At 64.4% G+C, this 17,240-nt stretch overlaps 1 protein-coding gene across 4 annotated transcripts in view; it reads left to right on the forward strand.

Moving 5' to 3' along the window:
* Nucleotides 1-17,240, forward strand: part of RNF213 (ring finger protein 213) — an 84,631-nt gene that overhangs the window by 13,680 nt on the left and 53,711 nt on the right. For all 4 annotated transcript variants that reach the window (XM_045836957.1, XM_045836956.1, XM_045836955.1 and 1 more), the window contains 12 exons: nt 6,193-6,690; nt 7,104-7,226; nt 7,712-7,866; nt 8,695-8,853; nt 9,145-9,347; nt 10,639-10,922; nt 11,581-11,837; nt 13,162-13,359; nt 14,739-14,961; nt 15,375-15,430; nt 16,056-16,209; nt 16,570-16,746. In XM_045836957.1, coding sequence (XP_045692913.1) covers nt 6,193-6,690; nt 7,104-7,226; nt 7,712-7,866; nt 8,695-8,853; nt 9,145-9,347; nt 10,639-10,922; nt 11,581-11,837; nt 13,162-13,359; nt 14,739-14,961; nt 15,375-15,430; nt 16,056-16,209; nt 16,570-16,746 — 2,487 coding nt within the window. The remainder of the gene's footprint in view (nt 1-6,192; nt 6,691-7,103; nt 7,227-7,711; nt 7,867-8,694; nt 8,854-9,144; nt 9,348-10,638; nt 10,923-11,580; nt 11,838-13,161; nt 13,360-14,738; nt 14,962-15,374; nt 15,431-16,055; nt 16,210-16,569; nt 16,747-17,240) is intronic.

A 17,240-nucleotide genomic window follows, 5' to 3' on the forward strand; every position in this document is an offset into this window, starting at 1 on the left:
GGAAAGCCGGCTCCCACGGGTAATGGGCCCCCTCCCGGAGAAAGCCCCAGGAACGGCCCGGCACTGCCCCCGCAGCTGGCGGAGGGGGCGCAGTCAGGGCTTGGTGGGTCTCCTTCTGGGCTCACGGAAATATTGGAACCAGATAGAGTGCGGTCGCAGGACTTCATGATTGCACCAAGTGCCACTGAAGAGGGCACTTTTTATTTTTATTTTTTATATACTTTTAAGATTTTATTCATTTTTAGAGAGAAGGGAAGGGAGGGAGAAAGAGAGGGAGAGAAACATCAATGTGTGGTTGCCTCTCATGCGCCCCCTGCTGGGGGCCTGGCCTGCAACCCAGGCACATGCCCTGACTGGGAATGGAACCGGCGACCCTTGGGTTCGCAGGCTGGTGCTCGGTCCACTGAGCCACACCAGCCGGGGTGAGGAGCGCACTTTCACAGGGTTAGCTTTATGTCCTGTGAATTTTCACCTCAATATTAGAAAAAGATACAGTATTGTCACAGGAGGGAATTTTTAAAAAAATGCCTAACTGTACCCAGAAGGGGAGCTGGGTGCGGGGCACTGATGCGCTCTGGTGGGCTTGTCTCCGGTGATTCTCTCGGGGGCTTTTGTGACCATTCCCAGCCCCTGGCGTGACCCTCCGTGACCCTCCTGACCAGGAAGTGAGTGGGGGGTATTGAGGCCCGGCCGCGATGCCGTGACCTGTGATGCTGTGACCCGGGGAGGGACCGGATCCCCAGCCGGCGAGCAAGGGCCACGCTGCCCGGAGTCGTGGGGCGTGTGCAGGGTGTGGCGGTTCACGGGGCTGGTGGGCCCCACCCCCCACCTGTCACCTGGGCTGCTGTCCCGCCTGCCTCTCCTTTGGTGGCCCTTGGGTGCTGACGGACTGGGAGCCTTTGCTGGTTCTGCTTCCTCCCCAGCGGCTGATGGATTTGCTCGACGGCTTAGCGCAGACTTTAAGGAGTTACTTCAAAGACACGCAGTAAACACCTGCTGTCTTAACTCAGGGCGAGGCAGGCTTAGCAGAAGCAAGTCTCACAGCAGGTCCGGTGCGGGCCTGGTCCCCCGTGGGAAAGCCGACCGTGGGCCCGGCTCCTGTGTGCCGCCTCCCGCCAGTCCATTTTCCGGGCCAGGGCCACCGCCGCGCTGCCTGGCCGGCACCGGCCCTGGGCCGCCCGAGGCGCCCCGTGCACGGGGGTGTCCGCTGCTGCCCTGGCTCTGCTTGTCCTGCCCGGCGGCTGGGTCCTCCCAGGAGCGTCCGCACAGCCACATCCTCGTGGGGAGCACTAGCCCCGGGGGTGGGGGGGGGCAGAGGCCCTCGGAGCCAGGCCCCGGGCTTGCTGGCGTGGGGGCGCTTCCCTTACCCAAATTTGGTCTGCTCATCTGCCCTGTTGCAGGAGCGTTTTCAGGGGTTCCCTCCCTGGGGGGCCCTCTGGCTGCTGCGCTGGACAGTGGGGGCTGGGAGCTGGCGGGGCCTGCGTGGGGAGTCCCCGAGGGTCCTGCGGGGCGGGGGCGGGGGGGGACCTCTGCCCCGCCTGCCGCGTCTGAACGAAGGGGTCCTGTTTCAACAGGGACCTGCGTGCGAGGTTTGTGTAGACGCGGCCGCCCGCTCCGCTGGGGAGCCGGAGGCGGCTCACTGCCCTCCCTGCAAACGAAGAAAGGAGGACGCAGCCCCGCCTGAGGTGGCGGCGGCCCCGGGCTCTCCGCACACCCCCGAGCAGGTAGTTCGCATAGTCAGTGGGGGCGGCCCCGCCCCTGCATGCCACTCCAGCGCCCCTCCCGGGCTGGGCTGCGCCTTGGCCTTGTCGGTCCACGCTCCAAACAGACGCCGAGCCGCTACCATTACATTTCAGCCTCTACGGTGTGTGCCCCTCCCTGCATTCTTCGGCCCACCCTGTCGTTCCTGGTGGCAGCACCTCCTTGGAGCTGTGGGTGCTCTTCAGGGCAGAGGGCAGGGGCCAGAGCCCTCAGAGTCGCCTGTGCCCCCACCAGCGCCTGCGGGTCTGGGCCGGGCTGTGCACATCTGTGGGGCGGCGCGGGCCGCTGAGCTGGGTGTCCGGGTTCTGGGGGTCCAGCCCCCCGCGCGGGTTCACCGTCTGTGGTGTTGGGGCCACCGCGGGGCTCCCCAGGGACATCAGAAATGGCACTAGCCAAAACGTGGAGTGAGAGTACATTTGCTTATGCGGGAAAGCCTCCCGGGTGCGAGGGGTTTTGTTTTTATTCAAAGCGGGTTTGGGCCCTGGCTGGTGTGGCTCCGTGGACCGAGCGCCGGCCTGCGAATGGAAAGGTCTCGGGTTCGATTCCCGGTCAGGGCGCACGGCTGGGTTCCTGGCCAGGTCCCAGGTGGGGGCTCGTGAGAGGCAACCGATCCATGCACCCCTCACACGGGGCTGCTTCTCTCCCTCTCTTTCTCCCTCTCTTCTCCTCTCTCTAAAAGTAAAATCTTAAAATAAGAAAGAAAGCAGGATTGGGCTGGAGGCTGCCGTCCAGGGGCGAAACCCACTGTCTGCCGGTGGCGGTGGCAGGGGGTGGTCTGGGGTCGGCCGCCTGCCGTGCCGTTGCCCCCACCTGGTGTCTTCCGGGAACGGGTCACCATCCCTGCGAGGGTCCCCCCTGTGCTCACTCACTCACTCTCTGCAGTTTTTACACAGCCGCCAGGTCTTGAAGGGTGCCCTGCCCTCCAGGTGGGGCGTGTCCCTTCCTTCCTGCCCCGCTGACTGCCCCGCTCCTTCCGGGAGGCAGGCCTGACCCGGGTCCCAGGAGGGCAGCAGGCACCTGTTCATGAGCTCGGATCCCTCCCACCGCCTTCTGAGAAGCCCGGAGGCTCGGACCCCTGCCCTTGGGGTCCTCACGGGCTGACTCAGGCCCTGAGAACCCTGAGGCCCGAGTCTGTCTGAGAGAACCTGATGTCTGATTCAGTCAAAGCTATTAGAATAATGTCGGTTGCCCCGACCTGCTTTGGGCTCCTGTGTGCGTTGGAAGCCACCTAGTGTGAGGTTTGATTACTTTAACCACTAGAAATCGTTCGCTTGCAAATTACTGAGAATTGAGCTCTGATTCGTTAATGTGCATACAGCTGAGAAATCCTCAGGTAGACGGCTGCAGGCAAGGCTTGATCTGGGCGTGAGATGATGGTCCCCAAGCCCAGGTGTCTGTGCCCAGCCTTCCCGATGTCGGCTTCTCCTTCAGCACTGTCTGCAGCCCTCTGGACCCTCCCACTGTGTGTCGTAACGTGGTGCCCACAGTTGGGCACTCCCCACTGCGGCGTCCGGGGGACGGGAAAGTACCTCCCTCCGTGACTCTTACAGAACACCAAGGAAGCCTTTCTTTACCAGGGGAGGCTTTCCTCAACTCTCATTGGCTCCGATTGGGTCATGTGCCCATCCCTGAGCCAATCACTGTGGCCAGGATGATAGGGTGACGGTGGACCACGTCGGGGGAGCGGAGCAGGGCAGCCCTGGGCGCAGCGGCCCCTGCTGTGTGGGGGCGCCAGGGCGCCTTGCCTGTGCTGGGGCGCATGGGCCAGGCATCGCTCGAAGGTGCTTGGCGTCCAGTGCCCCGCCCAGTCGTGTTAGTGGCCTGCCGATGTCGGGGTGCCTGCTGTGCCCATTTCTCAGATGGGGAGACGGAGGCACGCTGCGGCCCAGCAGCGGAGCCTGGTTCCCCAGGTCAGGGTGGCGTGTGTGGGGTCCACGGGTCCGCTGCGCTCTCGGGTCCAGACCCACTTCCCCGGTTGCGTCTTCAAAGGCACAGCTGATGTGGACAGAGGCGCCTCCCCTCCCGGACGCACCGCCTCGGTTCTGCCAAAGAGAAACTGAGGCTTAGAAAGGCGGCTCGGGCACCGGGCCCTCTGGCGGTCCCCGTGGGCCGGAAGGGGGCGTTGGGTCAGGTGCTAGGTGGGGAGAGGGCACCTCTCGGCCCCATCGCCCCCCCACCCCGACTCAGCCCGACACTCCCCGTCAGCGCAGGGCGGCCGCACACCCGGCGGTTTGGGCGGGCCCCACGCTTTTGCCCGGCCCTCCCGCCCACTGGCCGTGCTGTCTCGGGGTGTCTGCTGGGCAAACCCAGCCCCTGCAGTAGGAGCCTCTCCAGGGCCCCCACCAGCCCCCACCCCACACTCTGGACTCCCCACCTGGTGCTTGCTTCAGTGCGTGAGCCCGGCCGCCTGCCACCCGGCCGGGACTCTGTGTGGGGCAGGGAACAGCAGGCTCCCTGCTTAGCTGGGTGGGAAGAGCCCATCCTCCTCACAAAATCACCAGAACCCCCGGAAGACTCAGCCAGTTCACCTCGTCCTCGTTCTCCGCGAGCGTGGGCGGAGCCGGGGTGCTTAGCTGCAGCGCTGAGCGAGTGCACGGCGGGGCGGAGCGTGCTGCCGGCGCTGCTGCTGGGACCGTGTGTGGTGTGTGCTGCCGTGTGCGGTGTGTACTGCCGTGTGCGGTGTGTACTGCCGTGTGCGGTGTGTGCTGCCATGTATAGTAGTACAGCCAGGTGCAGCATGTATAGCCATGTGCAGCATGTACTGCCATGTGCAGCGTGCACAGCCATGGGGAGCGTATACTGCCATGTGTACCATGTAGTCATGTACGGCATGTAAAGCTGTGTGCAGCCGTGTGCAGGTTTAGGATTGGCGGCTGCGGGCTTCAGGGCGTAGCTGTCAGGTGCCTGGGCCCAGGCCGACGGGGCGGGTGGACAGCGACCCGGAGTGTGAGAGGCGCCGAGAACCGTGGAGGGGCATGGGCTCTGGGTCACTCGGTTTATGCGCCAAAGATGGCTCCTGGCCGGTTGTCTGCCCTCGTTAGCCGTTTGTCAGCCCTGGGGAGGCGGTGCCTGCAGGGTCAGCAAGGCCCCCAGATGACGAGAGTCATAAAGACAGAAAATAAGGCAGAGGGTTGGTGCCTGGGGCCCGGGCAGGAGGGGGGTGGGACGGGCTGCCGTGCGGTGAGTGAGCCGGATCCCTGGCTTCTGTTCTGGGCGAGCGAGGAGGCTGCGAGTCGGCCCGAGCCCTTGTGCGGCACCGGACCGGGCACTCTGCTGGATTCCCTGGCGTTGGTGTCTTTTAGACTCGGCCTGGGCCGTCTCCTCCAGGAAGCCTTCCGGGCTAGGGCCTGCCTCTGGTTTCCCAGTGTCCTCACGTGCCCTCAGTAGCAGCCCTTCCCGTGCACCAAACCCGCCTGTTTTCAGTCGCCCCCACACAGTGACCGGCCTTGTGGGGGCGACATGTCTCGACTGCTCGCCCCAGTTCCTAGCACAGCGCTGCAGAACCCTGGGGTGGCCCGTACTGCTCAGTAGGGACTGGTCTCGGGCGGCCTCGCACCCCGAGGGGTCCCGGGAAGGGCTGGTGGCCGCGGGGCCCCTGCACGCAGTGGTTCTCAGACAGAGTGAATGGAGGGGCTGGGCCTGGGCGACGCAGAGTCTCCGGGCCCCCACGCACGCCGAGTGCCCATCTGCACGTGAGTGACAGCTGCAGATCTGGACGCCCCGTGCAGGAGGCACAACCGCCCTCAAGCCTCTCTCCTCTGAGATGTTGGCAGGTGTCTGTCCTCAGGCCCAGAAGTCGTCCTCCGGGGCGGCGGGGCGGCCGGGTGGCCGTGCACCACACTTGTCACCGTGGGCAGAGCTGGTGGAGGCTGGTCAGGAAATCCAGGAGCGGAGAAGGATGTGGCCGCCCCAGCTCCACGCCCAGACACGGCCCGCGCTCTGCTGGGCCCTGTCCCTGACGATGCCACCCAGGGCGGGCGGTGAGGCCGGAGTCCGCACCAGCCTTCGGGCGGGTTTCGGTCGCCCGCCCCCACGAACGGATCAGTCCTCACTCCAGTGCGTCATCCCCGTGGCGTCCTCCCAGAGTCCTGCCGCCCCTGCCTCTCACGGGCACCGTTTCCGAGTTCAAAGTTGAGAGCCGCTGCCCTTGGGCGAGGGTCTCCCGAGGGGTGTGCCCGCCTCGCCCTCTCCTCCGGTTCAGCTGAGTGTGCGGGACGCACGCGGCGTCCTGGTCCCTGCGCACCGCCTGTGCCTTCCGCGTCCCAGTTTCACTCTTTCTGAGATGAGGGACGGCGGGCCCCGCAGACGCCCGGGGGCGGGTGCCGCCGAGCTCGGCGTCCTCGCGCCACGGAAAGGAGACGGCGGGAGAGCACCGGTGAGGACCGAGTCCGCCTGAGGAGTGACTCTGTCTGTGTCTCTGTCTCTGTCTAGAGCAAGAGCAGGAGCAGAAGCAAACGAGAAAGGAAGAAGAGGAAGAACCAGAGTGCCTCCGCTTCGATGGAGCCGGAGTCCTCGTCCCTCTGCCCCTCCCTGCCCTGCAGTCTGGATCCCCTGGCACCCCCTGTGTCCCAGGACGCCAGCCTGCCCCCAAGCCCCGGCCAGCCGGGCGGGCCCCCAGGCGAGGGCACGGGCGCAGGTGTGACGCCTGGCGGTCGCAGGGGGTCCCTGCCGGGCCGGGCTGCAGGCAGTGCAGAGGCAGACACGGGAGGCGAGTCTCCAGGCAGCGTGGCCCCCCAGGGTCCGACTGGCGGAGGTGCCCTTCCAGAAGGGAAGGGCCCGGAGGGTGCTGGCCCCACCCCCGCCCCCGCGGCCAGTGAGGGCGGTCCTGGGAAGGAAGCCGCGCCGCCTGAGACAGAAGGCGCCCACCCTGAGCCCAGGAAAGAACCTCAGGCCACCAAGGGGCAGCGGGCTGCGGCCCCCGCCTCTGGGGTGAGTGGTGTGGGGGCGATGGCCCGGGCTGGCCCGCCCAGTCCTGGACGTCTTGCTGCGCGGCACGGCTGTGCTGTCACCGGCCCATCTGGGGAAGGGGTCTGTGCTGCGGGAGGGGCTGCGGACCCTCATGTTGCCAACTCACAGCCTCCCTGTTCCTTTTGTCACCCGGGCCCTGATGTTTGGGGGTTTTTATTCTTTAAAAGGGTTTGTTTATTTATTTTAGAAAGGGGGAAGGGAGGGTTTGAAAACATCAATCGGCTGCCTCTTGTACGCACCCCGACCTGGGACTGAACCCGCCCCCGAGGCCTGCACCCCGACCGGGAATCAAACCGGAGACGGTCCACTCTGCGGGACGATGCCCGCCCCGTGGAGCCACAACGGTCAGGGCTTGGGGTCTTTATTTCTTCCAGGCTACGGCAGCCACAGCCAAGACGGGCAATCCAGGGAAGGGGGCCAAGGAGGAAGTTCAAAATGAGACTCCGAAATCGAAACAGCCGCCCGCCAGCGTCCCTGCCCCCCGAGAGCACCAGCAGGTACAGTGTCCCCTCTCGCGGTGGGAGCCTGTCCCCACGCCTGCCGTCGGTCCCGGGGTCGGCTCCTCTGGGCCCCGCTCCTCCTGCAGCCTGTCCTCCACGCAGTCACTCACCAAATAGGGGTGGGGCCGCGGACGGGCCCCTCTCCTGCCTCCTGAGCTCACGCTGCAGGGGGGCCGGGACGTGCCAGGGCCCAGGGCAGAGGCTGGGGGCGCTGGAGGTGCTGCCCAGGGAGCCCGGCCGGGCGAGGCCTCTCCGGGGAGGGGTTGTTGTCGTGGACACGTGGGTGGGTGAGAGGCAAGCCGCAGGGCGACGTGGGGACGCGTCCCTGGCAGAGGGAGTGGCACGTGCAGGGGCCCCGAGGAAGAGTGTGGTGGCGGCTCAGGGGTCGGGGCGTCCTTGGTGCCCGTGGTGGGTGCCCCAGACCGCCAGGGGGCGCCCTCGGAGGCTGGTGTTAGAGGTTAGGATTTGGTCGCTTGACCTAGGAAACTGAAGCCAAGGGCGAGACTGCTGTTGCCAAAGAGAAAGCCAAGCCCCAGGCCCCGAAGAAGGCGGCAGGGGCTCCCGGGCAGGATGTGGCCGCCTCGAAGGAGAAGGCGCAGAAGGACCAGAAAGCCGATGCGCGGGCCGTGCAGGAGAGGTAGGGCGCGGTGGGGGCAGGAGTGCAGGGGACAGGAGGGCGGCCCGCCCCGTGGAGGGCGTTCCCAGGCAGAGGGGGGCTATCGGCCCCAAGTTCTTGCCCAGACTCAGTTCTCAGTCACGTTGTCCTGGGGACCCAGAGGGAACAAGGGCCTTACAGGACTCAGGGCCAGGCTGTCACGAGTCCATGTCCCAGCCAGCCCCGCCCGCCACTGCCCTGGCGCTCGAGAGGACGGAGCGTGTCCCCCGCCTTGCGCCCACCCCTGTAGAGGGAGAGACGAGAGGACCCCCCCGGGGGGCAGTGTGTCGAAGGGTCAGTGCACTGGGTGTTCGCTGGGTGCATGTTAATGTGTGGCGTAGAAACCAGGAGTGCGAACACGTGGGCACGGACACGTGTGCCCACATGCCTACATGTTTGTGTGGCCACTTCGGTGTGCGCGCGCGCATGCATGCGCACGCGTGTGTGACCACACACGCGCATGATGTGCATAGTCTTCTGTGCGTGTATGCATTTGTGTGACTGTGCATACTGGTGTGCATGTTTGTGCATGTGACCGCACGGGTGTGTGATCCTGCATGTGCTTGTGCGGTGTGCATGTTTGTGCAGATGTGTGACGTGTGTGTTTACACACGTGACCACACAGGTGTGTGATCCTGCATGTGCCTGCACGGTGCGCATGCTTGTGTAGACGTGAGTCGTGTGCGTGCACGCACAGGCATGTGTCTGTGCATGTGTGTTCGTGTGTGACTGTGTGTGTGGGTTTGTGCACGTGCACGGGTGGGTAGGCAGACCCAGGTCTGATCGTCGTGTCCCGGTGACCGCCTGCAGCCCCCTGCGCCCCGGGGAAGGAGTCTCGGTGTTCTTCCACGCCATCATTTCCAAAGACTTTGGCTTCGAGCCCAGCCACCACCAGGTGTTCGTCCGAGGGGGCGAGGAGCTGGGGGAGCCGAGATGGCACCGGAACGTGTGCGAGATGCACTGTATCAGGTGAGCGTGACCCCAGGCTAGGGGGCCACCTTCGGGGCGTGTGGGGCGCCCCGCCTTTGAAATCGGCCGACACAGTTCTCTGCAGCAAGGCTGATGAGGGCGCCCTGAGAGTTTCAGAAAACGAGCATTTCAAACAGCTCTTCCCCAGAACGCAGTTGTCCCGCATCCCCGTGAGAATGTTCCGCGACCCGCGTGGACTCGTAGCCCCCAGTCCGCAGTCCGTGCCGCGCTTGCGGGCGGGAACTTCCGACAGGGCTTCTCCGTAACCGGCGGTGTCCCGCCCCCTCGCAGGGACCTAGGGGCTCACGGGTACCTCGTCGAAGGCAGCGCCGTCATCTCCAAGCAGCACGTGGACAAACCCATCCCGTACAAGTACGTGGTCGACGTTGGCAAGGGCTCTGTGGAGTATGAGTTCATCTACGAAAAGCAAAAGAAGGAGAACACGCACGTCGACCGCTGCCTGCACGTGAGGTCCAAGCTGCTGGGCGCGGAAGGTGAGTCACGGCGTGCTGCCGCCCGCAGTGCACACGCACAGGCGCAGGGCCGGCTGCCCCGGGCTGGCCGCGTCTCTCGGAGAGTCCGGGCTCCCGTGGCCCACGTGGGTCCTCTCTGCTCGGCACTGGCTGTGTCCCGTGCTCCAAGAGCAGAAAACCGGAGTGTGGAAGCGAGCTCTCGCCGCACTCACGTGTGGGAGGAAGCGAGGGGCAGGGTTTGTGGTGTCGGGAAGGACCGCAGCGAAAGCCGCAGGAAGCGGGGGGGCCGGGTGGCGGTGCGGGTGTCGGGGGCAGGAGCGGTGGGCAGGTCGGGGCGAGAGGAGGGGAAGCGGCGCCTTCCGGCAGATCTCCGGGTGGCGCCGGGGACAGAGACACTGGCGAAGCCGGGAGGGCCACTCACTGTCCCGCTCTGCCGCTTTCTTTTCTCACTCCGTTCCCTGTTGTGTCGTCTTCTCCGTGTGTGTGTGTGTGTACATATTTTAAATATATTTTTTAAAGATTTTATTTATTTATTTTTAGAGAGGGGAAGGGAGGGAGAGAAATATCAATGTGTGGTTGCCTCTCGCATGGACTCCACCGGGGACCTGGCCTGCAACCCAGGCCTGTGCCCTGACTGGGAATCGAACCAGTGACCCTTTGGTTTGCAGCCTGTACTCAACCCACTGTGCTACACCAGCCGGGGCTCCTTGTTTATGTTTCTTGTCTTCCCCGTTTTCCTGTGCTCTACTTCCCCTCAGTGCACGCAGCCGTGTCTGCGTCTGCGTGTGTCTGTGCTGGTCCGGGCGGAGGGATGCCCCTTGCGCGTGTCACCTGTGCTGTCCTTGGTGGGTGGGCGGTGTCACGGCTTCCAGCAGGAGGGCAGAGGCACTGGCACTGAGGAACCTGGGAGTGGCGCTCACTCGAGTGTGAGTCACACAATCTCTGTGTGAAACGTCCACCGTTCCAGCAACCGTTCTCTGAGGTGCTTGTGCACCACGCCTACTGAGCCGTCGCGTTTGCCATGTACTCTCTGCGCAGCGGAATCGTGTGACCCGAGTGCCACCTGCCCCCACCGGGCGGAGCCTGCACACCAGGCCCGCACCCGGCCGTGCTCCCTGAGCAGCCAGGCCACCTGAGCTTGCCTGGACGGGCACCTGCCCGGCGTGCCTGCCTGCCTGCCTTCCTTCCTCCTTCCCTCCCTCCCTCCCTCCCTGCCGTGGGCTCTGGATTCCGTTCCCGAGGGTCGGGAGCACCCTTCCAGGGCACAGTGTCCAGGTTGGGTGAGGTGTGACGTCCTTCCTCCGCTTCCTAGGCTGGCATCAGTACGATGACATTGCTTGCAAGAAGCCGCCCGGGGCGATGCGGAAAATGATGGACTTCTTAACGGACCAGACGAGGAAAGACATTGTCAGAGGGAAGAAGATCGCCGCCGCCGTGATGCTGGACAGCCTCTTCGGCGCCCTCCAGCCCTGGGGCGCCGCCGGCTTGGACCGCTTCTTCGTCCAGTTCCGCCAGTTCTACGCGGTCGTCCGCGCGCCCGTGGTCCACGAGGCGGGGGAGCGGCCCTGGAGCTCCCTGCAGTACGAGGAGAAGCAGGTATCGGGCCTAGGCGGTGGCGGCCGCGCCCTGCTGCACCTTCTGGGCAGCCGCGTCACCCACCTCCTAGTGGCCGGTTGACCCATGGACTTGGGGGGACACATGGGGCAGGTGGACTTTCCACCTCTTTTCCCCAAACACCTCCTCTTAGGAATTCCTTGTTCCCCCATTTTCTTCCTCGGCTCAGCATTGTTACCCTGCCCTCACCTGGCCCCGCCCACACAGCTGGCCCCACCCCTCACCTGGCTTGCAGGCGGGGGTGGGGGGGGGCGGGGGGGAAGGGGTGGAACCCCCCTCACTGCTTCTGCACCTGGCCTGCAGGGAGGCCCGGGCAGGTTGGAGACACCGCTGGGCCGGGTCTAGGACGGCCGCTGAGCCTTCAGAGGCATCCAGAGCTCCCACCCGAAAGCCCCTCCGCCGCGCCAGGGTCTCTAGAAGGCGTTATTGGTGGCGGTCCCCAAGGGTCCAGGGCACCTAGGCCCTGGGAGGGGGGTGCTCAGGAACTAGGGAGGCAGGGATGTGAGTGACTCCTTCACAGAGCTGTCCCTGCCCCTCAGGGATGTGGGACTCTGCCCAGGTGACATGGGACTCAGGGCAGGGACGGGGCAGCACGGACGGATTCAGCGCCCGGTGCCGTGTCCCCTGCCCCCTGTGTCAGGTGAAGGAAGACCTATGGGAGCATCTGAAGACCAGGGTGGCGCCGTTTCTGCAAAAGGCCTGGGACCCTCTGCCGGCGGATTTCCCGGTGCGGAGCAAGTTGAGAATGGGTCTCGTCGTCCTGCGCCTGGCCCAAGAGTTCCAGCTTCCCAAGTTCCCTCACGACCTGCCTTTGCTGTGTGACCTGCTGTGCTGCAGTGCCTGCTCCCCCAAGGACTTCCACGCCGACCTAAGCCACATCTTGGAAACATCTCAGAGGTAGTGCGTGCGTGCGTGCGTGCGTGCGTGTGTGAGTGTGAGAGAGAGAGAGAGAGAGAGAGAGGATTCAATGGCTGTTCTGATGGTTCCTGCCCAATGATGAGCCGACGCTGCTCACAGCATGGGCGGGAACACGCGGGAAGTGAAAGCCGCCCGCCACGTCACTGCTGTCACGTGAGCACCGTCCCCCAGCCCAGCCGTCTTCGCCCTGCCCCTCATGGCACGCGCACGCCGATGGCTGAATTCTGCGGCACGCCCCAAAATACGTCTTTCGCCCATCTGACCAAAACAATGGGCGTTATTTTGATTCACTCGTGCCAGATGGCTGTTGTGGTGTGCGCTGCGGTCATTTTTTTATTTGACAACCCGAGGCACGAGAGCCAAGCGCCCCTGACCAGGCAGTCAGGCAGTGCACACTCTAAAACTCCACTCGGCTCGCCGGCCGGAAGGTGCGGCCCCAGCCTTTTCCGAGCGCATACGCTCGTTTTACTGCATAACTGACCGAGGGCGCTGCTTCCGAGATGCTGTGCGTGTGCCACGCCGCAGCCCCCGGACATTTGCACGGTGACTTGGGCGCCCGCCCCACGGCCTCTGTCTGCCACCTCCGTGTCTAGGAGTGCAGGAGCTGCGGGGCCACCGGGCTGGCCCCGGAGCGGCCGCGTGGGAGGGTCATGGCCAGGCTGGAGGAGCTCACTGGTGTTGGGGGGCCCTCCTTGGCGCCCCACCGGTGATCCCAGCATCTTCCTGCCGTGTTTCTGGCAGCTGTTTGAGTGACCTTGAGGACGGCATTCGGTGGCCAGCCCCGAGCAGGGGGTCTCCTCAGGACATCTGCCGCTGGGTTTTGTGAGTCTACAGCCCCAGCGGCCCACTGTGTCCACCGAGAGGAGGGACCGTGGCCAACAGACGGCACTGCCGTTTTCTGGGGAAACGCCACGCGCTGTTGTAGACTGCTCTGTTGCATCCGAAAGGTTGCTCTCGTGTGGCCCACGCTGCCAGACGCCCTGGGGTCACAGGCCTGCTGGCGTGGGCCGCCCAGCCTCGGTGTCTTCTGCCGTCAAGGACGACGGGACCGCTGCCCTCAGGGGTTTGCTGCGGGGCTCAGCAGGGCCCAGCGGGGCCTCCTCACTGCCCAGGGCTTTGGTGGGTGAGGCCAAGGGTGCCCTGTCTGCCATGCGACCCTGTTCCTCCCTGGTCCAGGCGCTCGGCGCTCAGCTGCCCAGGGTGCTCCCGTCTGCCCCCTGCGAGGAGCCAGCCCCACCCGGGGGGGACGTCAGGCCACTTGGGCCATCCCCGGCTCACTGCAGGGTCTCCGGTCCTTTTCCAGGTGGCGAGAGGCCCTGGTGGTCCTGTGCCTCGAGAGTGTGACCCACGGGGTGGGCCACTGGGTGGGCATCCTGCCTGTGCTCCACCACTGTATGGAGCGGTCCACTCGCAGAGGGGACTCCAGGATTCAGCATGAGGAGACCTGGGCGGCCCTCGAAGGAGTCCCTTTCAAGGAGTTCCGGGAAAAGAAAGCAGATGGGTAAGTCGTGGCCCGTGCTTCGTGCGTCGGTCTCGGCAGACTCCCGTCGGACACGAGGAACGTGTCTCTTCTCGTACAATGACCTCTTCCCAAAGTTTTAAACATGCGAGGCATATCAAGAGAAATAGAAAAGTGGCCATCGAAAGTCTGGTAGTGAAGTGCCCGCCTTTTAGAGAGGGCGTGGACAGCAGAACCCACAAGAGAAAACGGTAAACCCAGCGGAAGTGCAAACATTAAATCAGAACCGAAGGAAACACACACATGCGAATGGAGTACAAAAAGGTGGCTGAATGCCAGCGCTCCTCTCCACGCCTGGCCCCGCGTGCCCGTGGGGGCCCGTGCTTTCGTCGGGGCAGCCGGCAGGTGCACACGCCGGCCCCACCTGCTGGGGTCTGGCCTGCGGGGCCGAGGGAGCAAAAGGGTCCTCATTGCTTCTTCGCCGGTGTCGGAAGGAGCCTTTGGAAGTGGAGCCCGCTGCGATCACAGATGCAGCGAACGGTCGTACTTGTGTTGTGAGCGCGTCCCCCAGAGCCAGCGCGGAAACGGCCTCGGTGTGTGAAGGCGGACGGATGGGCAGGAGGAAAGACGTGTGTGCGCGCACCGGCCCTTCCTGCGGCCGCGCCTGGGGGCCGCCGTGCCGAGTGAGGGGAGTCACCCGAGAGGCACACACCCTCCGGCAGCACCTCTGCACGGGACGTGAGCAAGTCACACTCCGAGGGACACCGTGGAGAGCGGGTCCCGGACGCTGTCACCCCGCTGAGGAGCCACTGACCGTGGGGCGGGGTGCAGCAGCGGCACACGCTGCTGCAGTCGCCACCAGGGCGCAGAACACGAGCGTGTCCAGTCACCGCCAGGGTGGACACGTCACAGCGACAGTGCCCGGCGGCGGTGCTGTCCCAGAGGACTGGCCGGTGCTGAATCGGTAGCAGGCTCTTCCCCGTGGGAACGCGCGCATAACAGCGGACCGTCCCCGGCTTCACCGTCCCGCGTGCACGGCTCAGCGGCGTTGCGCTGCCGTCACCCCACCTTTGTCATAGTCCCCAGCTGAACCTCGGTCCCCCAGAAACACTCCCTCCCCACCCCTCCCCAGGCCCCTGGGCCGGCCCTCCCCTTCCTGTCCCGGTGGACGTGACCCCTCCCGCTACATCAGAGGGGCGCCCAGGACTCTCCCCTTCTGTCCGGCTGTTTCACTCGGCACGGTGTCCTCAAGGTCCCTCCGCGTCGGTGACTTCTTACATGTCACCGCTCACTCGTCCTGAGCATTTAAATGGTCTCGACAATCCGAACGCTCTGCCTCGCCCCTCCCGCGGTCTGGTGTCCCCGAGTCTGCGGGACTGATGCCACCGCCTGCTCACGGCTCCCCCTCCCCGCCCTCCCAGGAAGAAGTTGCTGCAGCTGATGACGGAGCGGAAGTCCCTGCTGGACCTGGACGAGAGCCTGTTCCGCTCGTGGTTCAGTGTGCTGCCCCTGAGCTCTCTGGTCCCCTTCCTGCAAGAGTTCACCGACCACCGGAGTCGCTTTCCGGCCCACATCCTGGACTGTCTGCAAGGGACCGTCCACCGGCTTCAGGAACTGCGGGAAGTCTCCAACCGGAACGTGGAGGTTCGTCGCCGGCCAGAGGGGCTGTCGCTGTGCGGCAGCTTGCGCCAGAGAAGCGCGCGAGCAAGCCGGGTGGAGCCCTGAGACCGGAGGGCTGGGGGGGCGGGCCCTGCTCTGCTCCAGTAACACGCAGGCGTGTCTTCCGCGGGACACACTAGTTCCCAGCGGCCTCCCCCAGTTTGGGGGTGGCATCAATGGTATAATTTTATTCTATTTTCTTGTTTTTTGTCCTTTTATTATTGCTTTTACCCTTTCTTGTTTCTCTTTTTTAAATTTTGTTTTTAATGGTGTAATTTTAAACCCCGAGTTTTATTTCTGAAGGGTGTTAGTGTAGTACCCAGCCCCGTAGAGCGCGTCTGCAGGAAGGAGAGGGCAGTGGCTCACCCCGCCCTGCTCTCCGCCCCGCCCCACCCTAGGACGTCAAGAACACTTTGAAAATGCTGCTGCGCCTCCTGGACAAGTTTCAGGACAGGTAAGTAGAAAAGCAAAATGCAGTCTGCCTGGCACGTGGCCGTCCCTTACTTGGTGGCCGTGTCCCACAGTGGCTCCTGTCCCCGGAAGGTCACCAGTCAGTGTGCGTCCCTCCTCTTCCTTTGCGTCAGTGAGGCGACCGGCCCGTGTTGTGAGGGAAGTGGTAGCCACGGCTGCCGAGGTTTCGGGTGACTCCCCTCGTGTCTGCGCTTGCGTGCGTCTCCGCGGGTTTCTCCGTGGCCGCGGCCACACTGCGCAGTGCAGGGTCCCCTGGCGTTTCTTCCTTTCTCCTGCCCTCCTGGGGTCTCCCGGAATTGTTTTCCAGTGTACGCGTCTTTCAGTGTTGTAGTACCTCCCTAGCTTTTTTCTAAGCAGGGGGATCTCCTTGGAATAATTAAACTTGTTTTTGTTAATAATAGTTCAGACCAGGGAGGCGGCCCACAATGCTGCTTGCTCTTTCCCTTGGTCCCCAGTTCCAGACGGACTGGATTTCCTGAAGTTACCCCGAGGGGGTCAGACACATGCCTCACCTGGCGGTGTTTTGAAGGGAGGGCACTTGCGTGATGGCACTGTCCTCGCGGGTCTCCTGGGTCACTTCAGTGACTTCTCTTCCCCTTGCGGGCCAGCGTCCCGGAGAAGCCTTCGCTCCAGCCCTACCTGACCGCGTGCCTGGAGCTCCACAAGGCCGTCTGCAAACTCACCAAGGAGCACGTGTTCCATGAGCTGCCCACCTTGTCGGCCGAGATCGTTCTTGCGGTCACGGCGCTGAAGCCTCTAGTGGTGAGCAGGACATGCCTCCATGACGGCACGCCCAGTGCAGGGACGGAATTCCAAGCAGCCTCCGTTGCAAAAGGAGGCTGGCTAATTCTTGGATGGCGGGGGTGACACAGAGTGGCCGGCTCCGTCATCGGAGATCGCTGGTGCCTGGCCGACGCCGGCTCTGTTCTGCGCATCCACGACGTTGCGGTGAACCCGTGTGCCCTCGGGGCTCGCACCGGAGGGAGCAAGGAGTTGGGTGCGGAGCACCAGGCGGCCGGGCAGTTGCAGAGCAGAGCCGGTGGAGGAGGGCCCAGCCCGCACCGTGGAGGGTGCAGTGCAGAACAGTGAACGCTGTCCTGTCTCTCTCCCCTTGGGTGACAGGATGCAGCGGTGGGGCGGGGCAGTGAAATTGGGCAGAGCTCGGTGAGGACCGTTGTGCAGATGACCCTCAACACTACGAGATCGTGGCTCCGGGGAATCTTCAATAAGAGCATGTTCAAGAGCTCACAAGCCTCTGTTTTCACTACGGTCACATTCACGTACAAGCAGGAGGTGCAGGTGAGCTGGGCGGCGGCGTAGGACCTGGGGGTGTGTCCGTACAGGTCCGCGGCGCCGTGGGCCATGTCTGCATCCCGAGTGCGGGGAGCTCAGCTGGGTATCAGGCCCCCGCCGCTCCCCAGCAGGGGGCAGATGGCCACGTGCTGGTCACGCCGCCTGTGGGGTGCCCTGGCGTCAGGCAGACCTTGTCGGGAAGGTACTCCAGGGCGGTGACTTCCGTCGGGGATTTGGGGTCTGGTTCAGCACTGAGGTTAGGAGTCAAGTTGATGGTGTTGGACGTGGAAGGAAAGGTGAAAGCAGGAAGTACTTGGAGGGCAAGCTGGGCAGAACAGCTTCTGAGTGTGGGGGAGAGAGGAAGCAGCCCCCACAAGGTGGTCCTCGGAGCCTGGACGCTGAGTGCGCGCCCCGAGGGCCAGGAAGACGCGCATCTACTTTGAATCTGGCAGAAGTTTGGTTGTCGGCGCTCACGCGGGTGTAGCGATGCTCAGCGCTGC

This window comes from Phyllostomus hastatus, unplaced genomic scaffold (assembly GCF_019186645.2).
Source record: "Phyllostomus hastatus isolate PE091 unplaced genomic scaffold, TTU_PhHast_1.1 phas_contig_210, whole genome shotgun sequence".
In the NCBI taxonomy this organism is placed as follows: Eukaryota; Metazoa; Chordata; class Mammalia; order Chiroptera; family Phyllostomidae; genus Phyllostomus; species Phyllostomus hastatus.